At 36.5% G+C, this 25,975-nt stretch overlaps 1 protein-coding gene across 16 annotated transcripts in view; it reads right to left on the bottom strand.

The window, feature by feature from the left end:
• Positions 1 to 25,975, bottom strand: part of IMMP2L (inner mitochondrial membrane peptidase subunit 2) — a 937,771-nt gene that overhangs the window by 236,856 nt on the left and 674,940 nt on the right. The window contains exon 6 of one of the 16 annotated variants that reach the window (XM_074367213.1): positions 12,129 to 14,527. The exons of 13 other annotated variants lie outside the window; for them this stretch is intronic. In XM_074367213.1, the coding sequence (XP_074223314.1) occupies positions 14,372 to 14,527 (156 nt within the window). In that variant the 3' untranslated portion in view covers positions 12,129 to 14,371. Of the gene's footprint in view, positions 1 to 12,128; positions 14,528 to 25,975 lie in introns of those variants that run through there. 2 more of the 16 variants (XM_074367207.1, XM_074367209.1) reach the window with 2 other exon arrangements.

Raw genomic sequence — 25,975 nt, 5'->3', positions numbered from 1 at the left:
CCTGCTGTTTTTCCTGATTTCTAAATTCTCTAAAGATTCTGCACTTGTATTCTTTAAACTATTTTTTTTGCTAGAGTTCCAAATCATCACATTGGGGAAAATAATCTAAAAGTTACATGAATAGCCATCTTAAAAAGGATAGTATTGGAAACAGACACACTTATTTTCTGTATCTTTAGAAAGGAAATTACTTCCTTTCTGTCCTGTTTCAATGACTGTTGGTGCTTCAGATTGTTTGTATTTAATAGCCCTATGGGAGAAAGGCAGGTTGAAATATGGTATGTGAGTCACATAAAAATATTATGTCATGTTTTGTAGCTTCACCAAGTTTAAAGACAACTAGTCTACAGAACAGTGGAAAACATTTTGCAATGGAAAAGAAAGTGGAATCAGTGATTGGTAAACCCTCAGTTACTCAAAATTTGATCATGCTCTTTGGTTAGTTCGTAGTTGAAATTGCTTTCCAGTGCTGCAAACCTCCCTAAGCAAGGATGGAAAGGGCAGAAATCTTATGTAAACATGATATTAAGTGAATCCCCAGCTGCTTCTCCAGGCCCCAAAGCAAATGATCACTTATAAAAATACTATTTTATCTTCAAAGGTAATTTTTATTACTTTTACTTAGCTGTAAACAAATCTTCACTGCATTATGAAATAACTTAAATCTGTTTTAAATTTTTTTTACATTTAAGTTAAACATATATGTATTCATATACACACATCTTTAGAGAATAGATTTTAAATTGTAAACAGAAACTCTAAGTGTCAAGAATAGCAAAACAGTTAAATAAATCATGGAAACATCCATAGAATAGAATATTACGCAGCCAATAAAAATTATACCTTCACTGATTATTTAGTGGTATAGGAAGATGCTCATAGCAAGTAAAATGGAAGATATACAGGTTTATATGCTATACTGCAATTTTGAAATAATAATATATGCATATGGAAAATACTAGCAGGAAACAGTATTAACCTTCCTTGATAGTGAGATTATACATATTTTCATATATGTTTCCAAATTTTCCACATGTTTCACTATGACTATTGAATGCTTAAGTCAATTGTGTGTATGTGTGGTTCTGGTCTAACATCAGCTTGTATTTTCAGCAATGAATAGCAGTTTCAACCACTAGCTAACAGAACTGACAGAAAGTTGAGTTCATTGTAAAGGTTACGTCACCTGAAATAGAAAAATTTGATTTAAATATATGCATGATTGGGACATTATGTTGTACACCAGAAATTGACACACTGTAACTGACTATACTTCAATTAAAAAAATTTTTTTAATTCCAAGTAAAAACCTGATAGGACTTGTAAATCTAAAAATGACAACTGTATAAAGTGTTTTTTAGACCTAAACTGGTAGAGAAAACCAAGACTGGAGAAAAGGCCATGCAAGGTTTTCATTCTGTCATTCCAAGATACAAAAATGTATGTTGAATGTTTTAAACTTTCAGACAAACACATTTGTCTTTTGTTCAAAGCCATTCTTAGAGAAACCCTCAAATACTTCCCATACTGTTCAGTTGTTATTCTTTCATAACTGAAAGTACTGAAGAAAACTGCATTTTGTTTTTGCTACATCTAATGTTATTCTTTACTTGAAAACAAAATATTACATGTAAAGTCAATGTACAGTTTAAGTAAAGCAGCCACCAGAGATGACAGGAACTCCGTTTTCTACTATAGAAAAAAAAATAAGAGAACTGGTCTTGAGGAGGCAAGTTGTCCTTCCTTTAGAACACCACATCCACACATCACCCTGGTTTTGCACAAGCCCAAGGGCAGCAAAGTCAACTTGCAGTTAGAAAAACAAAGTACACATACACCACCACCACCAACAAAAAACAACCTTGCCAAAAACTTCTCAAGGAAACAACTTATAAACTTCAAAACAGAGTTAAAAGTCATACTCTGGCCAATAATAAATTTTAATTTACAAAAAAAATTAATAATCAGTGACCAGGCACATGTAAATTATCTTTAATCTACACTATGCGTAAGTTTAATGAACATCTTAGTGCTCTAATCAGAATCCATCCTCCATGGTAGTTAGCATCTGAAGATCATTATCAGAAGTTCACATTCTAGAGATGGCTTGTCATACACTTCGAATATCACCAGGGTATCAGTACCATAGGGTCAGAGTAATGTTAAAAATAATTATTCTCAATAAACGAGTGGTATTTAAGAGAATTGGTTTCCTAGAAAGATTATACAGGTTATCTCTGCCCTTCCATGTACAAAATAAAAGAACCAAGTGGGATAAATAGCACTCAAGGTCTACAAATTCTTTTAGCTGTGTGCTCCTTTAGTGGAGGACACTCTCATCTATGTGAGAAAAAGAGAAGGCTTCCGGATCTTGCCACCTTAATATCATCGCATCTTCTTTGGAGGGAAGCTTGCATTAAGCTAACAGTCAGCACAGGGAACTATATTCGATATCTTGTAGTAGCTTACAGTGAAAAAGAATATGAAGACGAAGATAAGTATGTACATGTATGACTGAAGCACTGTGCTATACACCAGAAATTGACACAACATTGTAAACTGACTATACTTCAATTAAAAAAAAAAAAGAAAAGAAAAAAAAGCTAACTGTCAAGAGTTCCTAAATGGGCTGGAGTATGCAGGTTTTGTGTCTGCATGCTAACAAAAGGATGGCAGGATTCAGGCTAAGATTTGCTTTCATTTTAATAAAATGGGGCAAAATACCAGTATCCCCCATTTACTCTCAATTTCTGGAAGCTACCAGTATTTAACACAAAAGCCTAACAACTATAGAATTCAGCTCACACATCACCTTCTTGGCCAAGATTTCCCTTTTCTCCTTTTTACTTCCCACTTTATAGGGTACGGTATTTATTGTATCATACTGTAAAGTGTTGACTTTTTTTTTGGCATGTATGTCTTTCCCACTGATTGGGTGTTTCTTTACACTTAAAAGTTTAGAGTAGGGACCATTTTAACTTCATCCAAGGATGGTGTTCTTTAATATTTGTAGCCATAAATTTGACACTGACTCCACACTAAACTTCAGTTAAAAAATAATAAAGAGGGCTTAGCATCACTGGAAATTTCTGGGAATGTCTCAGATCCTTTTCCATGTACCTTCTTTTCATCAGCACACTATTCTGGGATGTGGGTATCTGGGATAAAAACTCTGCATCCCTGTGCAATCTAATAGGAGCCCATCTCAGTAGGCGAGCCCGACAATCACCTGGTTAGGCTACATTTGGAAGACTGACAATAAATATATGAATGCAACTCCTCTAAGCTATGATAATCCCACAGGCTACTGTTTCCTGTGAGGGGAAAAAATGGGTTTGTAGCGACATTAATAAGCAAGATGAAATTATTTGGGAGGATTTGGGAGCCACCGAACCTGCCACTCACACACATTTCCCACACTACATTTCTTCCCCAGAAGAAATACTTTTTAACTTACTGCTCCAGTAAGACCCCATAAATCAAATAGTTTCTTTAGCCCATTAATTTAACATGAACATTCCATGCCAAAAATAATATTGAGGAATACTGCTGAGAAAGCTGCAGAGCTAGAGAACGAACACTGTGTGTAGAATAGGATGTCTTATGTTATATAAGTTTCAGTCTATAAATACATTTGGCATAAGTGTCATTCTGCATTATTTTTGCTACAATATGTGTTATTCTGAGGATCTGTTATAGTGGTGGCTTACAGATTCACTATACTAAAATTTCCATATTGACAGTTACAAGAGAGAAAATCATCTTAATACCAAATAAACTGTTAAAAAAGATATGGTTTGGTAGTTGTGGATGCAATCTCTTATTTTAAAATGAATAGATCATTTTAATTTTCAGAGGCTGAAAATAAGTCTTCCCTGTTCTAAGATTTTGACTAGTTTTTCATTTATTGTTCTGCTAGTCTAAAAAAGGAAACCTAACATTTTGTAACTGATGGACAGCAGTGAATTCCTTTTTACTGAAACACCCACACTTAAAACTTCTTGGCAGCTTTTAAGGCAGGGCTGGGTTAGAAAAAAGAAGATGAGAAATATGTCGATTTTACTAAGATGAACATCTGGCTTCTAGAGCCACCAAATGAAAGCTAAACTGTAGGATTTGAAAAATATTTTGTCATATAAAAGTTTCCTGGTGGAGAAACCTAATGGACAGAGTCTGGAAGCTTTTGTAGATTAAAAAAAAGAAATAGAGTTGAAATTTGGTGGGTGTTTTTACATGTGTAAATACAGATCTTAAAATAGTACCTTAAACAAAATATAATACATAGAATACACTGAACAATTCACAACGGTGTCTCCTATTGAAGAAACATCTACTTAGTATCTATGCCATATATAGGAAGCAGCACTGGAGACATATAGATGGAAACAACCTCTTAGGATGCATACATTCATCATCATTTAACTTATGTTGTAAGTTAGTGAGGATTTTATTCCTATTGCTTTAACATTACTCTTATCAGAGTTGACCTTTTTCAATGTAAAAATAAATGAAGGCAGGGCAAAGTACGATTACTTTTATTTCCTCCATAATTCAGAAACCTCTACGACAGTGGTTCTCAAATTTTAGTGTATAAAATAACTTACTTGAACAAAAGAACTTTAGAGAAGAGAGGGTGGGACCAAAGAAACTAAAACTCTCAACAAGCCCGGGAGAGGGCTGTAACTTAGGTGCCGTAACAACCACCACTTGAGACACTACCACTGGCCGGAGAGCTGGAACTGCATCTATTCTTTCCCAACAAAACTCAGCTGTAAGAAGGGGTGTGCTGGAAAATGTTCAACAACTGGCTCTCAGGGTGGAGTGAGGCTGATCTGTAGAGTCTGCCTATTCACATGGTGTAAACAGTCCCAGCATGGCCAATTCCAAGCTACCAAAGTGAAGTCACTGGACGTGGAGCGGGGAAGAGATGCTTAGTAACACCTCATTATGTTCACTATGTCTAACAGCCAAATGTAGTCAAATAACTACAAAGTGAGGTTTGGAGGACTTAGTACCTTCACTTTAATTAGTTTGTTTTTTAAGTTTATAGAATTTAATCTTGTAATGATGGCTGTTTTAACAACCACTCATAAAATTCCTGAAACTTTTAACAATTGGCTCCCACAAGCCAGTACACGCCAGTACAAGCAAGGATCAGCACACATTGGCTAGCAGTCATTTTATTTTGTCTACTTTGCATCAGTTTGATACATAAGTAAGAAACTAAGGAAAAGATTCTACTAGTTAGCCTTATAGCTGTTTCTATATGCAAATAAAATTGAAGCTATTATTTTATATGCAGTGACTGTAATGAGTATCTTTTTATTCAAACGTCTTTCACATCTGAAAGATATAGGAAATTCCAACAAATTCATTATGGGGGAAGCAAAGCAAATTTGAGTCAGCAGGGACTGTCCTTACTAAATCTGAACACTGGTGGTTTAGTCACTGAGAAGGGTATGACAGCATGAGGCGTGGCACGGGGAGTGTTGGTACTTCTGACTCACGGGAGGTCTTGGTCATGTGCTAAGGTAAGTGGCTAGCTCTTCTACTCTCAACAGTTGCTCATGGGCCATGGTAACAGCATTAATTACTATTGCTCTTTCCACAGTAAAGTGAAACAGACATAAAGTTCCTAGGGAACTTTCTACCCAGGAAGTTAGTAGCAGATCTGAACTTTCAGGTAGATTTTTTTTTTTTTTTTAACCACAGGTTGGCTACAAAGGAAATACAAGAAATGACTTTTTCCTACAAGCATTTTAGCATGAGTACTATTAAGAACACATCCTCTAATGCTAATTAAATAAAATCAATAGACATATTTTGCTCCTTTTTGTCCTGTCTTTAAAGTCATCTTTGACACACTATTTATCTGGCTGGCCTAGATACAAATCTCTTCAGGAAGCTCTGAGATCTCCTTGTTCCCTTTTCTACTTCATTATATTTTGAGTGCCTTGCACCGCAGTTTCAGAAACAAGGTTGATATAAATTAGTATGCAGAAAACCAAGCATACTGTTCGATTTCTGTAATTGAATTAGAAGCTGACTCTCTGGATTATTTCTCTACATAGTGGATGGAAAAATGATACTGTGTTAAAATCAAATATTATGGTTACAGTGGAGCTAAAAAGAGAACTGAGCATTCACCACTGAGAAAAAAGAAAAATATTAATTAAGAAAAACACTTTCCCAACATCTCTCTCTCTGCAAATGCGGAACTGACTCACATGTAGACATCAAGAATATATTCAGAGGTAAACTTTCAGACTCCAATTGGTCCTATTATTTTGGAGACCTCTCCCATCTCATTTCACAACTCTTCAAGCACACACCGGCCTACCCCTGTGTCTCTCTTCCCATCGTCATTGCCCCTTCCCCATTCCCACTGCGGTTCATAGTTAGGAGTCAGTCAATTCATTCCTGGGAAAGTGTCAGTTGATCAAAAAAACACACAAAAAATTTAGCAGTCTTACCTTAAAACATATCTGCCTTAAAATGAAACTTTTACTTACCTAAATTCAAGTGTATCTATATAATTTAGGGAAGGAGGAGACCTTCACCAAACCCTTCTCTAGGTCCTCACAGCACAGGGTCAGAGTGCCAGCCTTCTTCATGAGTCTCCACATCTCTCATGATTTGCATTCTCTGTCTCCTGAGTTTAGAAGCTGCATAAGACAGTAGCTCCACTAGTGTGGGCTTATTATCTGTTAATGCAGGACTTTCATTAGGAGAGTAGGATGTTCGAAGTTAGGACATTAGATATATGTACCATTTGTTAACCTTGCAAAATATAAGGATAATTTTGATCATGATTTTATAAGAATTCATGGATCACTAAAGAGGCTTTTTGTTATATATACCAGGTTTGACATTAATACAGGGCAAACCAAAAAGTATGTGCATTTTCCTCAGTAATGTATTTGATCTTGTGCTATAAAAATCATCCATTTACTAAATTAGTAGTTGAAGAAATGTACTTTCTTTTCTCTAATAATGTAGAACATCTATATTCACTACACTAAGTAAAAATTCTCAGCCTAGTGCAGCATCTTTTATTCTACATATTGCAATTGTAAGCTAAGATCTGTACATTTAAAAAATAATTTTTAAATGAATTAAATGCACTGCTTTTCCCTTAATCTCCGACTTCAGAATGGCAACAAATAAACTACAGGATTTTAATTTGCCATTATGGTATTATTAGTTATCTATAATATCAAATATCTGTTCAATATATTATTTTTATTTCTAAAAGATATTTTATAATTTATTCTAAGAAAGTCATGTACAGGATATGTTCCTAAAATGAACTAAAATATTCATTTTCTACATTCAAATATAATTTTAGGTAAGATATAAATGGAACTTATCTGACAACATGTTATGAATTGTCAAAAATCTTCATCCAAAATAAAACAGACCCATATAAAATATTAACAATAGCCTGTGCCTGAAATAAAACTTTAAAGAGATAATTATAAGGGAAGTCAGCCTATCTAATTATACTTATTTTAATGACAAAAAGTACATATAAAGTTTCATTATAATTATATACCTATGGTGATCTGCTATATAGCCCTTAAACTTCTTTGAACAATTAATAGGCAATAGAAATCAAATTCTCTTTTTTAATAAAGGAAAATAATCACTTTATTCAATTTATTTAAAGCCTTCTCCTTTGAATATGAAGTAGGAAAAGATTATTTTGCTATTATAATTTCTTTTAACCTGGCTGAGGATGGAAGAGATGAGATGTGAAGATTAATTTATGGGGTTGAGTCCACCCTCTAAGCACCTAAAATGAGGTATGATTGAGTCCAGGGCAGTAGTCTCCACTCCCTTCAGCCTTGCTTCAGTAGGACTCCTGGGCCATCTCTAGCTGTTCAATCCAGACGTATGCCTCCCTCCACTCCCTCCACCAAAAAAAAAAAAAAAAAAGTTTCTGAGACACTCACTAGATTTATAATTTATGACTGCAAATGTATTTTAAGCCTGAGATGGGCAAGATACAAACTCCAGTCCCAAGGAAGACGGTATTTTCCAAGATAGACAATACACCTTACTAGTTTAGTTAGAATTAACAGCAGGGGGGGAAATCAATAGACATGGTGTAAGAGTTCAAACTGCTACGTGACTCGACAGTTTTGGGAGGCGCTGCCTTAGCATTTCCTTTTCTGACAGTATGTTTTTTGCTTAAACATGTTAATGTAACTGAGTTGGGGAAAAGGGAACAGATGAGCACCCATATAAACCATACAGGTTCTTTTCAAACTTTTCTTTTAAAAAGAAAAAACATTGTTTTGATGGTCCTTAAGGCAATGTGACCCAGTATTCCCTTTAAGTCATGTTTATTTGAACATATTCAATCCTTTCAGTTAAAAAATATATAAGAAAATTTTGTGTACATCCATTTAAACCCAACACTTAAAACTAACAACAAGTAGTTACTGTGTGCTGGGCACTCAGCTAGACATCTTTATATAATTTGCTTTAAAGCACCAGATTCTCCAGAAATTCCTGGTGCAGAGTTACATTAAATCTTCAATTATGTACCAAACTATCACTTGCCTTGGAAAGAGAATATAGCCAGGTGGTATTTTCAGGAATGTGGAGAGTCATTGCCTCCTTGGACTAAGACAATAAAGAGGTTCAAAGAACAGAAATATAGAAAGAACAGAAAAAAAGAACCCTGAAAATAAAGCTTCGGTAAGGACTACAATCCAGAAGTTCTAACAAGACAACAGATTTCAGTGCGTAGGTTCAAGTACTGGAATGTAATAAATAATCATGATTTTTCCTGGGAGGACAAGAGCTGGAGGTGAGAGTACTGGAGGACACTGGGGTTGGCATAGGAACAGTGAATTTCAGAACAGTATATGGTAACAAGTATCCTCTTTCTCTACTTTGGGTCTAACTAACTTAAACTCAACTATCCGGTAACATACAGAACAGGGCAAACCATAACACGCTATAACTCTGGAACAAATAAATATTTTCTTCACAAGGATCTTAATGGGTCATGAGTCTGACAATCAAAAAATTACCCCTACAATTATGCCTTTCCCATGGATGACTTAATTTTAAGAAATAAGAATAAAACAGGTAATATTCTTCTTTAGTGATACAGTTCTTAAACTCCTTCAGTATTATAGTTAATGAATTAAATACTTGACAGCAAAACCTACGAGCTTCTTCAGCAATGGAAAGGTTTTATTTTACATTTCTAAGAATCTGGATGCACAGACGCAAATCTCATGACATGAAGTAACTTTTATGTTTGCCTTTTAAGACCTTCCCTTCAAAATCTTCTTCTAAAATGGAGAACAGAAAACACAAGTAAGCAAATTTCCTTTTGGGTCTACAAATATCAAGAATAAATGCCTCACAAATGATAGTACAATTTCACTATCAAAATTGTATCATTATGAGTAGTCAAGACATTTTTAATGTTTTCAATTAAAATAGTGCAAAAAATGACTGGGACATTGTGCTGCACACCAGAAATTGACACACTGCAATTGATTGCACTTCAATAAAAAAAAAAATGGTGCAAAAAAACTCATGTAAAAGTCATGGAACTTGTGCATTTTTCTTTTGCAGCATCCTCCATCACACTGAATAGCATCTCTCCCCTCCCACTCCACATTCAATCTGTAATCAAGACTCTTCATTTTTTAAATAACTCTTGATTCTATCTCCATCTACCATGAAGTCATCATCCCCGAACTGGGCTACTGCCAAAGGCACCTAAAAGATTAGTCAGTATTCATATCTACTTTATTTCCCTCTCATCTGTTCTCTGTGATTTCACCAGCGTGATCTTATAAAAATATAAATTTGATCATGCCATAACCCTGTTTAAAACTCTTTAAAGGTTTATCATTGTCCTAGGATAAAATCAAAACCCCTCTACAAGGTCCCCAATCCACACAGTGGTCCTCATACTTGGCTGCACACTGAAATCACTCAAAATGCTTTACAAATTAAAATGAACAAAAAACCCTGATGCCTGGAACCCACACTCGAAGATTCTGATGTAATTAGTCTGGGTGAGGCTAGGCAGCCAGATTTTTACAAGTTCCACTGAGAGCTCTCCTGTTCCACCTGGGCTGAGAACCAATGCTCTAGAGCTGCACCATCTGATATGGTAGCTACCTACCATGCATGGCCATGATGCACTAGAAATGTGGCTAGTCTGAATACAGACATGCTGTGATTGTATAATATATACTGGATTTAAAGACAGTATGAAAAAAAAAAAAACCCAGAATAAAATAGCTCAATAATTTTTAACAGTGATTACACTTTGCAATATTTTAGAAATATTGGAATAAATAAAACATTACGAAAATTTCATGTTCAACTTTTTAACGTGGCTAATAGAATCCTAAAAATTATCTATGTGGCTTGTGTTCTATTTCTATGAGACAGCTCCACGAAAGAGCCCTATCCAGCACCACACTCCCCTAGTCCCACTTTGCCCCTCACCTACTTTGAGTTTCTGGTATTTTCCTTTCCCACCACAAAGTCTTTGTATGCTCTCTGCCTGAGCTGCATTCTTTCCCTCCCTTTTACTAGTTAACTCCATTATCCTTCAGCCCTCATCTGAAGGGTTAACCGGCCACACACCCCTCAAACAGGCATCTCTCTCACATACATACACATTTCTGAGACTATATAATGTCCATTTTTCCTACCAGTAAGCTCTGTGACAATCTGTGAAGACAGATTAATATCTGCTTTTGCATGATGACTGGAATTTAAATATCTGCTGAATAAATGACTGGATACCAGAAACATAAGTATAGAAGCTGTCATATTAGAAATACTGAATCTACAAAACATTTGTCCATGTGCCAGAGAGTCCATGGCTAATATGTGAAATAAACTATGTATAACTTTGTGGACTGAGATAAATAAAATCTTTACCTCCTCTCACAGGGATATCCTGGAAGTATAAGCTAATTATGTATGTATGTTTTTGTTTATATATATGTATACATACACACACACATACATATATATATATGCTTACATGTATGCCTGTGTTAAGGCTCTATTTCATATTTTCATATTTTTATTGCTAAAATCTATTCACAGGGGGTAAAAACCTGCTTTCAGTATGGCAACAGAAACTGTATTTTTTATAAAGATACTAAAGAAAAATATTACTGTCTATTCAGACAGAAGGAAATATCTCAAAGAATGCTGCTTGATTCTTCAGCTAGTCTGTAAACATTTTGAAGTGGAAAGCACATAATTCTCCAACATTTTAACAAATAATCCTTTTTGAGCAAAATTTTCTCGAGAGCAACGTCTATGTTCTTTTAAAAATATGAACCATTATTTAGCCTTGTAGTTTACTACCAAGTATATATGTGAGTCCCATTTATTATGGTTTGAAGAGATAATAATCAAATTTAACCCAAGAAGAGACTTCAAGAATAACTGACATGACCCCTGTCCCCTCATCTTACTCTGCAAACCAAGCTGACACATCTCAGTCAGCCCCTTACTCAATAGAAACCTTATCATTGCAAAGAGGGTCTCCCTGAGGGAAGCCAATGAGGTGTAAGCCTTTGTTTTCTTCCTGACTTGTCCATTTGCCAAGATCCAATTTTTCCTATTTTCAGAGTGTGTGATGTAACTCCCAAGAGGGTAATCAAGGCAAAAGCATCAAACTACATGGTCAGAGACCTAGCTGGAGAAGTATTTTGCCCCATGTAATCTCAAACAACAGAATTCAAATTCTCTTTGAAGTAACAGAAAATTAACCTTTCAACATACTTCATTACACCAGATTCAGCTAAATACAATGATTTAGGTCAGAAGTCAGTGAACTTATATTTTTTCATAAAATGCCAGATATTAAATATTTTAGGCTTTGGGGGACTGATAGTCTCATAGCACATATTCATCTCTGTTATTATGGCATGAAAGCAGCCTTGGACATCATGTTAATGAATGAGCACGGCCGTGTTCCAATATGACTGCACCGCAATGTAGGTGGTGGGTTGGGCTTGGCCTGTGGGCTGTTGTTGGCTAATTCCTGATTTAGAAGAAAAGTAAATGGCTCTAGAAAATTAACCAGGGACTCTTCAAAAACAGACCATGCAGACATTTTCCAGCTGAAATTTTAGTAATACTTTAATTCTTAGAGGTCAATGTTTTTTCTAATAACAATCTTGCTCTGTAGTTTACATAATGGCATATATAAACCCTGCCAGTAGCTCTCACTGCTCCGCATTCAGTAATTTAGGAAATTGAGGTCAGTTCTACAAAATGAATTTCTTAAGATCATATAGGCATAACAAATAGAGTGGGAAGTTAGACTTCAAGATTAGCATGCATGTGCATGCATATGTATTTCCCTACTGGAAATCTTAAAATTGTAATTATATTTTCCTGTTAAATAAAGTCTTAATACTTCTTAAATAGGATACTAGAACCATATTTGTAATGTATTTCCTAAAACATGAATTGGAAGTTATATTTAATCAGAAATAAGGTCAATTATAATTTGTCATTAATTCCATGATATGTTCTTTTTAAAAGATGAGAGTCTGATATGATAAGTAAATGTTAATGTTAAAATTACAGCAGTGAGTGGAAGAATTCAGAATGTTCAATCGTGTTTGAAGTTCTTTTTAACCAAAAGCTATTGGTAAAAAGAGATTAAAAGTGAAAGCGTGTGTTTTAATCAGAAAAAAAGTATCCTTGAAACAAAGTAACATCTTTTAGAAATTGGCATCAATATAATCTTCCATTTATCATCACTTTGTTATTTTTCAATAGTACATCTTATTATACATTTCTAGTTCTGTTGGTAACGATTTAGCATCATCATGGCTGGGCTTAGAAATGGTTCTAATAAACTTGAAAATCAGATGTTCTCATCCTTTTGGGGTGGTAAAGAATCCTAGGGATCTTTTTCAGTATTAGGTCTATACAATTGGTTGCAAGAGCAAAAACAGCAAAAATGGGCTCTGACACATTAGATTTTCCATGCAGCTTCGCATTTTCTTACTAGACAAATAATCAGAAAGTAAGTGACTTCTTTAAATCCACACAGCAAGGAAGAAGAGAGTGAAGCAAAGATAGAATTGATATCTTCCATTCCCTATTAGTCTTTTCAAGGTAACACTTTAGGTCACCAATGACAGAAATGCATATTCATCAGTAAACCACATAGGCTTTACTTTATTGTGGTGTCTTCTCTGTCCAATAGGCTATATCACCATGTACTTATTATAAGTAAAAACCTTTAATGATGGAAAACCCTGCAACAAAAGTTCCTTAATCCGTAATAAAACAAGGTAGGCCTCCGTGTAATTTGTCAATAGTACATTGATATTTCTCTTTTTTTGTATGTTTGTATCTAATTTTTCAAAGATACTTTAGATTCCTTGAAAGAGAGAGGCTATCTTAAGTATCTTCCACATTTTTCACAAGGCAGCCCAGATCCTGGCATGTAACAGATGCACCATTAAGTCCTTTTATAAATGAAAATTATTAATTCAGAAAAAGGAGATTTATTAAAAATATTGCCATATTTTTGTATATTACCTACAAATATATCTCTTTAAACTACTACTCAGTTTCCATATTTGCTCAAATATTCCATGATGGAAATGACCACATAAAAAGAAAATAATTATTTTAATCTAATGTTCCTAGAGTTATTTTTCTAGTAAACTATCAAATGTAACACACAGTTACTTGAATCTAACTATGTATTTTTCAATTAAAAAAAATCTGATGGATTTTTAATTGCCCTTTGACATTTAAAAACATGTACATGCTAGCAAAAGATGATAATTTGCAGGAGTATTAAGCCTCTGGAAATACCTGAGAGTTCAAACAGAGACTACTCTATCTTTTTACAGAGTAAAGATGCTAAAAATAGTGTGGGCTTAAGCTGGGTCACAGTTTTGTGAAATTGCTATCACTTCACTGGAAAATAGAGGAAATGAAACCATTCTGTTTCTTTGGGGGGAGATGGCGGGAGGGGGGTTCTGCTGTTGAGGACAGACTGGCACTCACACAAGCAGACCTTTAGTGCTGTTACAACAGAAACCTTTTACAGCTTATGGTTAAACTTAACACTAAGTATAATCTAAATATACAACACCTCATTGTGCTTGTATTACAGTATGCAAATACAAATAAAGTTACCACAAATTGGTGAACAATTAATGAGATTCATTGCAGGGATATTTCATCACGGAATGCTGTCTTCCTGCCGACTGAGACATGATGTATTTAATTCTAAATGACACCACCTGCTCCCACCTCTAAGTGAAATGAAAAGGCTGCCAAAGGGCATGTTGGGAATTAACTTGCAGGCTTCCTTTTAATCAGGCACGTCTCCTTAACACTGAAAGCCAAAACACCATGAAAAATAACACAGCTTTGTAAGTTGATAGTTGAATTTGGAGGGCTCGTCAAATAAAAGAAATTTAGGATACATAGGATGAGATTCCACAATACTAGCATTCTTCTCTTGCTGTGAAATTGCTTTCTCACTCTAAAGGGGAAAAAAGAAAAAAAAATGTGTATAAAAATACAATATTAATCTAACATGACACATCAACTAGAAGTGACTTATAAGAGAGAAAAGTGGAGTGAATGTTTTCATTTGCCATAGTCACCAAGACAATGATAGTGAATTTGGAGTGTAACTTACAGAAAGTGCTTCCTTAACATTAATTCACCATGTTTCAGTACCATCTCAGTGAAGTATCAACATGCCATCATGCACATTTTCCTAACAGGTTTGATGAGTTAGAGTCCAGACAGGTACTTTTCCAAGAACCTTGCAGCACCTCCCTTATTATAGCTTTTCTCTTGATATTCAGTCCTCGCTCCTGAGCAACTGAGCTGCTACTCAGTGTGAGCATTGGAGGGCAGAGGAGGGCATACACATTTGTTTTCTACCAATTTCTTATCTAGAGAGTCTGTTAAATGAGGATCCATTTTCCAAAGTCATCAAGTTGCTAAGGCTGAGTACTAGGCAGGATAAAATCTGTCATCATTTTCCCATTAAGTCATGCTTTCATCCTGAGAAGTCTCAAAATGATGCCCTCGTTAATAAGTGATGTCAAAATCACATTTGAACCGCCTATGTTTTGAAAATAATTTTGCAAGGGACTAAGCCAATGCAGGAAGATTTACATAGAAATCTGCACACTTCCATTCATTCACTCAAAACGTTTTTCCAAACACCCTCTCCACACCAGGTTCTAGGTGCTAGGAAGAGGTCACCAAACAAGATGGGCATGACTCTTGCCCTCTAAGAGCTTACATTCTGGTGACAGGAAACCAACGTCTAACAGCAAGATGCCATGAAGAGCAGCAGAGCAGGTTAAGAGAAAAGGGAAGGAGTACACAGTAGTTAGAGCAGGTTTCTCTGAAGAGGGGATGTGTGAGCAGGAGTCCAGATGAGGTGACGAAGGGAACCAACCAAATACTGATTATACTGCATCCCTTTCCCTCTTGCCTCCTCAAGAACTTTGCTTGTGTCCTCGCTCCATCATTATTTATTCCACTCTCTTCCCTACTAGCATACAAATATCACTAATATCTTCTATCCTGAAAATAAAAATAAGTATTTTTGACCTGACATGTCCCTCTAAAAACCACCCCAAACCATTTATCTCCCTGTGCAGCCAAAGTCCTAAAAATAGATACCTACACTCAAAGTCTTCTTTTCCTCCCATTTGTTCTTGAACCCACACTGAGCTGGTTTTGAGTTCCACCACTCAAGGAAATAGCTCTTCAGAGTCATCAAAAACCTTCATGTTGCCAAAATCAATTCTCAGTCTGCATCTTCCAACAGCACTCAGCACGGTGGATTCCTCTTGAAATATTTTCTTCTTTTGAGTTTTGAGCACACCACTCTTAGCAGGACTGGGTACCCATCTCAGTCTTCTTGACTGGTTCCTCATTTTCCTGACTTGGAACACTGAAGTGCCTCAAAAGCCTCAGTCCTGAGACCTTCCTTTCCCCATTTATACTCACTCTGCCTCATCCAGGCCATGCTTTTAAGTAGGTGAATCAGTTCCAAATATATCTGCAGCCCACAGACCCTCTCCAGACTCAGATATCTACCTGCTTATTTGACATTTCCACTTAGTTGTCTAATAGGTATAAATAAAACGTCTCAAATCTAACTCTTAATTTTGCCCTTCCACACGTATTTGCTGGCACCACAGTCTTCCCCATTGTGGCAGACTGTCTATTCCAAAGACGGCTGCCGCAATGTCATCCACTGCATGGGCTCGTCTTGCCTTGACATGCCTTCCATTGAGTGATGCTGTGTCTGTCTCCTTCTCATCAATCTGGGCGTAACTTTGTGACTGCCTTGTCTCATAGACTATGGAGAAAGTGATATTATGTGATTTCAAAGACTAGATCATAAAAATTTCATGCACCTTCATTTGGCTTTCTTGGGTCACACACTCTTGAAATCTAGCTGTTTTGCTGTGTGGAAGCCCAAACTGGAGACCACCTCGAGAGGCCACATGTAGGTGTTCCAGCTAACAACAGAGATGAGGTCCTAACCAAAAGCTAGCATCAACTGTTAGACATGTGAATCAAGACACTTCCAGATAATTCCAGTTCCCTATCATTGAGTCAACCCTAGGCTTTGAGTCTTTCCAACTGAAGCTCCAGATACTGATGAACAGAGACAAGGGCTCCCTTCTGGGCCTTGTTTGAATTCCTAAACCACATGAGCAAAATATGGATATTTTATGTCACTAAGCTTATTATGACAATAGTAACTGGGATAGAATTACAAACTACTCAGGCCCAAATCCTTAAAGTCACCTTCAACTTCTTCCTTTCTCTTACACCCATACTCAATCAGCAGACCCTGTGAAATCTAGCTCTTCCTTTGAAAAACATCCAGGATCTCTGACTTCATACCACTGTCCATCTTGCCTGGACTGTTACAGTAGTCTCCTAACTCATCTTCTTTGCTTCTGTCTTCCCTCTTGTACTATTTAACCTCAACACAATAGGAAAAATACTCTTCTCAAACAGTAAGATCATGTCACTTCACTGCTCAAAACCCTCCAATGACTTTCTTTGTGATATAGCTTAAAAGCTAAAGTCCTTAATGACTTACAAAATTCTCCATGATCTGGGCCTTCACCACCTTGCTAATAACGTTATTCTTCTACAACCCACCCTGCCTTTCTTGTTGAATTCTAGGTACACTGGCCTCCTTGCTCTTCCTTAAAAATACCTGGCACACTCATGCCTCAGGACATTTGCACTTACTTTTCTCTCTGCCTGGAATATGCTTTCCCCAAATAGCCATGTGGCCACTTGCTCATTTCCACCAGGTCTCTGGTAGTCAAGTGTCACCTTGTCAGAGAGGTCTTCTCCAAGCAGTTTAGATAAAGCAGTGTGTCATATAGCTATCAGTCTTTATTCTTCTTACCCTGATTTACCATCACCTAAATTATTATACATGTGGTTATTTGCTTATTGTCTGTCTCCTATATGATGAAGGCTTCCTGAGGACAAAAACTTTGTCTTGTTAAAAGTTCTAGTTCTCAGGATAGGCTAATCCCTAGTGACAGCAGGAATTCAGTAAACCTTGCTTTTTGTTAAAGACCATGTCAAGCAGAGGGAATATCAAGTGCAAAGACCCTGAAACAGGAACTAGCTTGACTTGTTTGAGAAACAGCAGGACCATGACAGCCTGTATATGGGGGACAGTGAATGAGATGAGGTAGCAGAGGAAATCAAAGGCCAGATCAGGCAAGTCCTTATAGACTATGACAAAGACTAATGGGAAGAAATTGAAAGGCAGTGATGTGATCTGACATTTAAAAAAATATAATTCTGAGCATCTTTAGAAAATAGCCTGTATGAACAGAAGAGCTGTTAGGGAGACTAGTCCAAAGGCTTTTGCAGTAACTCAGACAAGCAAGAGGTGATGGTGGTTTGAACTGTGAAAGTAATAGAAGAGGGCTCCAGGACGGTCAGATATTGGATATATTTTGAAAGCAGAGCTGAAGAGACTTGATAGTTTAGATATAAGATAATGAGGACAATCAAAGTTTACTGCCTTAGCAAATAGTTCAACAGTGGTACTGTTTTTAGCAGTTTTACTTTAAACAAGGGTCCTGCTTTTATAGGATGAATTCAGAGTTGGCAGGCAAGTCCCAAAGCAATGCTCAATTGGGTGATGGTTTAGATCAACATAAGTTCTAAGAATCAATGGGTAAATTCTCTGATTCTCAGAGAGCCCTTGACATAACACCTACATTTGAAGAAAAATACAGCAAGAGATTCATAGTGATATTGTCACATCATGGAGACCCGTGGGTGCCACTGTCTTAGAGAAGCACCCCCGACACCTGCATACACAGATGGCCTCACTAGACAGTCTGAAGCCTGACAGAACTGATATCTTGCAGACGAGCTATCAAGAGAATTCCACAGACTTCTGTCCACAGAGACAGACCTCTTCAAAACACTGACAGAGCTCTGGGGGCGGGGGGGAATCACACTAAAACCCTAATCTGAAACCACTCACGTGAAGAATTAAGTGCTTACATGTCTCTCTCCCAATGCACATAAAAGAAAACAAATTTGTAGGACAGCTACTGACCAGGGCTAAAAAGGAATGTAAAATATTGAAACATCATAAGAAGTACAGCTCTGTAGGGAGCAGCCATTAAAATGGGCTCCACTGACTTGGTGCTCTCCAAGCAGAAAAAGCCAGCTTATCTGAAGGTCTCTTCTCTTCCCTAAGCTAGTAACTCTCTTCACATAGTAGTCATTCAGTTTCCTTAAAATATTTTGGCAGTGATTTTTCTCTCTCCCTCCTCCAGAAGTAGAAATGAAAACTATCACTACTACATTATCTTCCATGATAATTACTTTGATATATTTTATATATATATACACACAATATTGATCCTCTGGACTTTGTCCTATCTATGTTTGAGGTTTTCAGTGGTCAAATAAAACTAATTTTCTTTTCCTAGTTTGGAACCAGCTGCAAGATAGACAAATAAGAAGACCAGAATGTTAGCTTTATTACCGATAAAGCTGATCAAAGGATGTGGCTTAGAGGTGCCACCCCAGAGAGCCCTTGGCTACCTTCTAATGCCCTTGAATTGCACAGTGTCCAGCACAGTGCCGAGTTCAGTCAGGGAGATCCTGACTGAAAGCTCCCTCAGTAAAGGAGCAAAAAATGTCTGTCTTGCAGAAAGGAGCCTAGGGAGTGATCTGGGTGCCACCACTTCCTTCTGGTAACTTCACTAGGAAAAGAAACCACTCCTGCCCTGGAAGCAAATGATGAAGTGGAAAGAAAAAAGTATCTTCCTCACACCTCTTTCCCTCCTAGAGAGTCAAGTAGAAATTACCTCCCTCCATGAAAAGATGACAAGTTGAAATAAATGTTCCTCCATCTCACACCTTCAAAGCTGGAGGATGGAGTTAAATTTTACCTTCAGTGGTGAAACTGGATTTTTATTCACCATCTACATATACTTCCAGTTTTCATTACTCTTCACATATGTGAATAAGGCAGCTGTTTGGGTAGAGAGGCTGAGAGGTTTGGAACCTACTCCCTCCATCTCCAGCTTATGGAATTTGGCAAATTGTCTCCCCAGTATGTCCCCTGCCCCATCTTTTTTTTTTTTTTTTTAACCTGAAAAGCGACAATACTATCTCTCAAGGTTTCGTTAGAATTAACAGATTTAATGGAGATAAATTTGAAGGGCTTGGTGTACAAGTGCTGAATTAAAGCCATTTTCTTCCATTCCCTAAGTCTGACTCAGGACAGGTACAAGGAATAAAATTTGCATTGAACCAAACTCCACTTTATTCCAACCCTGCCACTTAGTCTCGGTAGTCATTGGGACTAAACCTTAGGCATATGTGGTCTCATTTTTAGTGCTGATGAAAGATTCCTTTAAAAAATATGTATCTTCCATTGTTCTCACCCAGTGCTTCAATTCTATCAGTGATTTTTTTAGTTAATATATTTAGGATATGAATCTCTAAAGACAAAATAACAACAGTAACAAAACAAACTACTACTACAAAACAAATATCCCAGCATCCTGGTGACTCTACCACAGTAGATGACCACTGTCATTTTCACGTTGGGACAAGGCATTTTCCAGGTTTACTGAATCAGCATATGAAAAGTAGAAGGATGTTCTGATCATAAGATGAAGATCCTACAGAATCCTACATATTGAGTTAAAAAGAACATTATTATACTTCCAACCCATTAATTAAAAACTATCTTATTTATATAAAGATAAAATTTAAAGGACTTGGAGTTACACAGTTAGTAGTTAGCAACAGGGCTTGGTCTTCTGGCTCTTAGCTCAGAGCTCTTACCTCTGGTTTAGAGACACAGAGGAAACCAGAGGAGGGGATGCATCTGGGACTCAGGGGTGAGTGGGAACAACTGCTCTGAGAACAGAGAATGAGAAAAACGGATGGACACAAAAAGTGGCTAGAATATTACAAAAACAAATTGTGGCTATCTTTGTGACAGGGTCCCAAAGAAAATATGCTTCATGATTACATTGTGCCCCTGAGTTTGCTGTTTGTACCTAGCCCTTCTTCCTGTCCTGATCACAGGCACTAGCCAGCACAGTTCGCCAGCTACTGACTCAGCATCTGCCCCATGATTCTGTGTTCTCCTACTTCATGATTAAAGACCTCAAACAAGCACACCATTTGTAAAACTCAGTATCCTAGCATGGCTTAAATATGAGATATTGAGCAAGTGGGCCAGAAACAGGCATGGGACTTTCTTTCCCATATCAGTAATGATTATCACTGCTGTACAGTTTTCTCTTGAGGGCAAGTTAGTGTGCTGACAGAGCGTTTTCCTAACAGCCCTGACAACCAACTCAAGCATAAGCGTAGCAGCCATAGAGAAACATCTGCTGAACCAGAGATACAAAATCACATCACAGTGCTGGAAATGCCATCACTGGGAGTCAAGTCTATATTCTGCCTTTTAGCCCCAGAGCTGATGCTCTGCGTACTTAATTGGGAGATCACTAAGTCTGGCTATGTATCTAGGAATCCAGTTGGAATTAACTAATATTCAGAAAGCAGCTCCTGAGTCCCAGGCTCTGGGATACAGAGAATAAAGCCTCCTTCTTACCCTCAAGAAGAGCACTAAAAAGCAATGCTCTGCCTTGCAGTGAGGCAGATCGATGCACTGAGAACTCATCCAATGCCCCCCTCTAGAAGCCAAGGCACAGAAACGTAATGGGTTCAAGGCAGTAGCAGGAATGGAACTGCATTCTCCCAGCTCAGTGCTGTTTCTAATACATCAGCTCAAAATAAAAATACACTCTACTTGACCATCTTTTCTTAGAGGGTTCAAAATCTTTGTTTCCTACTTTTAGAAGTTTTTCTAGCCAAAAGTTTTTCTCAGTATCAATGAACCATGTTCTCATCCTATGGTAGCTTAAAACAATCTCAATGTGAGAGATTTCCCCCAAGAGTAAAAATATACCCTGTATTATATCACAGAGTATGTTCAAAAGGAAGAGGAAGCCATTTAAGCTAGAAAAGGGAGAACTGCAACAGATGCTGCAAACCAACAGGACTGTGATGTCACCACCTACAGCTCCAGTTACATCATAATCAAGCCCTGAAAAGATCACAGGTGACAAGACAGACTTTCTTCTTTGGATGTTTGATTAATCTATTTATAGGATATCACCCCAGACCTCCAGGAAATACTGCATTTGCAATGCATACATAGTAGAGCTAAATGACTTAACCCACGTTAGCTGCTTTCTTATTGAGAATCAGTTCAGCAAGTAATGAGTTAATTCACCACAAGCCCCTCCCCCAAAAAAGTCCCCTTCAGTGTCTCATTTTCCTCACCCTCTGCAAGTAAGCAACTCCTGGGTGATATTAAAATGCAGGGATCTAAAGAGCTTGGCTTCTCAATTTAGAAGGTAAAGAGTGAGGTTCTCACTCATGATCCTTTTGCTTGGGGAGTAAGTTCTGTCTTTCTGTCTCAGCTCATATAAAAAAATTGCTATAAAACTTAAAATATCATTATCGTATTTCAGCAAAATGAAATATCTGAATAAAAAAATACAAAAAGCACCACCTCTAAATGGCACTCTCATCTAATTTGAGTCCTAACCAAAATCACATGCTATGCCTTATGCAAAAATGCCAGAGGCAACTTGAGGGGAGAAATAAGGTTGATTTGAAGAAACTGCCTTTATATAAGGATAAAAAGTTAATGGGGAAAAAAAAAAGCTGTAATTTAAGTAAATTAAAACATATTTTTTATATCATCTTTCATGTCCTTGCTGTAACTAATTCAGATGGGCAAAATTCATCTTATTTTGAAGCATTCAAGTAAGTTAAGCATGAAAAATAATTAAGAAGCAATCAGTTAGACAACCCATTTGTTGAGTCAGAGCAAGTTCATGCTTGTGTGAGCACAGTAGGTACCAGTGTAAGAATGACTAATGTTTTACACACCTACGTTGCACATTGGGAACTAATTTATTCATCTGGTGTTTATTGGTTATCTACTATTGGAAGACATTCTGCAAGGCCCTATGGAAGAGTCAAATTATAAGCTAATCCCTGACCTGTCAGAAGTTGAGATCTACTAACAGAAATAAAATACATGTCTGAATGGTTACAGTACATGATTGTGTAAGATAGATGTCATGCCCGCATCAGAAAATGCCAAATCACCTAACACAAGCCAGTTGTTTTGAAATGAATTCCTGCTTTTGCTTATGAAAAATTAAATGAGGAAGACAGAGTTAAGGAATAATTATCATCCTTGAGAATAACAGAAGGGCAAACAACAGTTATTTAAGTAAAAGAAATATCAAAGTATAAGGTATGCTTTGCAGCTAATTGCAGTCTTATGAATTCTTTGGAGATCACAGAGTTTATGCTTAACTTTTATTAAACAAAATATAAAATATTGTGTTCTTTGATTCTAATCACACCACAGCACGATTACAGAAAAAAAGCACGGTAATTTTGAAGTTTAGGTGTTATTATTAACTAATTCAGACAGGTGGAAATTCATCTTATTTTGAAACACTCAAAGAAAGCCTGAAAAATAATTAAGAGAAGAGGCAATCAGATAGCACATATCCATTGAACATACACCCTGTGCTTGGCATGACTGAAGGTACAAGAAGAGTCAGAGGGGAACTCCCTGAGGTAGGAATATGCCTCATTTATAGTTCTATCCACAATGTCTAGTACTGGCCCAAAGGAGATTATCAATTAGTATTTTTAAGAAATAAAGTTAGAAGAATGAATGATCAAATGAATGAATGAACCCCCAACTTCTAGCATGTGTTAACTTGTTTTTAACAAGTTCATAGAAAATCACTGTATTTCTAGAAAAAAATTGTACCAGCTTGCAATTGGAAAGCTAAAATCAATGCTAAGAAGGAGATAAGAACCCAAGGAGAAAGGAAAGAGAAAAATCACTCAGCACTGAAGAAAGATGATTATGTCAACTGAACATCATTTCTGAGTTCCCTAGTAGTCAACGTAAAAGGGAAGCAATTCATTTTTACAGTTCTTATTGGCTGACTAGAGGAAAACAAAAACACCAGTCTTCAGAAAAGGCCATTTTCTTGTAGCTGTAAGAAAATTTTTTCTTATAGACTCTTACATAAGAGGAACTTTGGGTAACTTAATGGGCAATGACGTCAATAGCTCCTGCACAAGATGGAGAAAGGTTTTTCTGTGGTCATTTGTCTTAACTGACTTTTGATAAAAATTAAAAGAATGGTAATAAACTATAACCAAAATAAAGAATTTGTATTGGTAGCTAATCTTGTTGGTTTCTGGTGACAGTTTTAACCTCAGGTTGGGTCAGTATCACCAATCTCAAACGCCAGTACTTTCCCTGTGATGCTACTGGCAGGAGTTAGACAGCAGTCAATTCAAGGTTGCAGTCTTGGCAGAGAAAGCTCAGAGAATAGACTCCTAGGTTTGTTCACTGGATGCTTTACCACATGAATATCTAAAGCTTAGAGTTAGGAAATAAAAGCCTGAATTGTTAAAACCTGTCTTTAAAAATGGGACCCGTTCACTAAAACCAAGTGAAAAGGAACTTTAAAGACAATTCAATACATTTTAAGTGAACAACTTGCTTTTATTTCTGAAATTTGGGCCAGAACATATTTTTAAGACTAATTTATTGGGGATATTACAAAACCAATTTAGATTGTAAGGTTGTTTCCTAAAAGATATGAAAAATTTTCTATTTTTATATCTTTGAACTTGTTTTTGGAAGCACTTCAAGTGAAGTATGAATTATCACCCATTTTGATTTATCTACATAATTGCCCAAATACTTTAGTAAAGAGAAACATACCAGAGTCACATTTACTCCAAGAACTAGAGTATATAATTTCTAGAAGAAAATATTAACCGTTTTTTTTTTCCCTCCAAACTAAAGATAGAAAATATTCAGTAGCAGCATGTACAGGCAAAGTCAGGACACCATAGGCCAAAGAGATGGGTGACTCACTGGCAATACTGACTTTGTTTGAATTACCAGTTCTACTGGTTAAAGCCTTGCTTCAGTTCGCCCGAAAGTCTTTAACACAATCAACTTAGCAGTGATACATGCCAGTCCAACTCCATTATAAATCATACCATGACAATGAGGGTGGATTCTGAAATTCATTTCCCTAAAAGTTCCCTGAAGTTCTGCTATAAATTATTTAAGCACAAAATTGACCTTAAAGATTTGCTAAAATATTAAATGCATAATGTTTAAAATATTTATTAATCATTTCTTTTTTTATTGCAGAGTTGTATCTATTCAAATAGAATTCATGCACTTGAAAAAGGAATCTGATGGCTTTTCTTCTAATCCCTGTTTTCTTTTCACTTTCAAGTTTCTAGTTTTTTGTGGCTGTATATTCCACAAACGATGCATTTAACTAATAGAGAAGATCATGAGGAGATGTGAGGATGTATTAAGTGAGAAGTCTGAGGAAATAGATACAACTGGGGTATTAGAAACAGCTTTAGAAGGAACATGACATTATAGAGAGCAGATAATTAAGCTCCCTCCTACCCAGAGCTGAGTGGCATGTGGATCTTATCTAATGATGTGCCTTTTCTGTGTAAGCTGATTTTAAGAGTTTTCCATTGATCTATAGGGAATTTTTGAATGACCAACTAGGAGATGAGAACAAAACCGTAACACATGCAGGCACATATTAAGTCACAAAATATATGAAATCAACAAAATTCATAAAGCATCTCTTGTATGTGCATACGGCAACTCCCTGAGAAGTTGTAAAAATGTACCATGGTTTCTGCCCACAAAGTATATACTCTTGTTTGAATGAAAATATTTGTATAAATCATTTTCTCATAACAAACTTCCCCTAATACTTTTTTGAACATATTGTCATCATATTTTTACTCATTGTTACAAAGGGCATCTTGAAAACAGTGACAGATGAGCACCATTTGGCCCCAACTATATTACCATTGCAAGACTCATATCTGGATATGAAACAATCATAACTTCCTTACACGGTGCAGTTGGTAAGGGTAGAATGCCAAAGATGTAGGGTGAAGAAGTGGCTCCCAGGAGGAACCTGGTCTGTTCCACAGCCTTGAGCTCATCAATGGGGGCCACAAGACATAAGGGATATGTATCTTAATAGGGAATATGGATAAAATATTTTTTTAAAATCCTAATCAAATAAAATCAAAGCATATGACTTACAGCCCATGATTTGATAGATTTATTTTTTGTATATGGATGACAGCATACTATTTAATTATTTACTATTATTTGTGATTCCTTTTAGTTCACTGACTCTGCTGCACATAGTTGAAAATGCCAGTCCTATGTTTCGACCAGCTTTCTACATCTGGCTAGAAAATCAAAATTATGCATACTTTCTGACTCAGAGCCCACACATTTATCTGCCATTTACATGGT

The sequence above is a fragment of the Camelus bactrianus genome, chromosome 7 (genome assembly GCF_048773025.1).
Source record: "Camelus bactrianus isolate YW-2024 breed Bactrian camel chromosome 7, ASM4877302v1, whole genome shotgun sequence".
NCBI lineage: Eukaryota > Metazoa > Chordata > Mammalia > Artiodactyla > Camelidae > Camelus > Camelus bactrianus.
The sequence above is the reverse complement of the archived record's forward strand: the minus strand, read 5'-3'. Positions and strand labels throughout refer to the sequence as shown.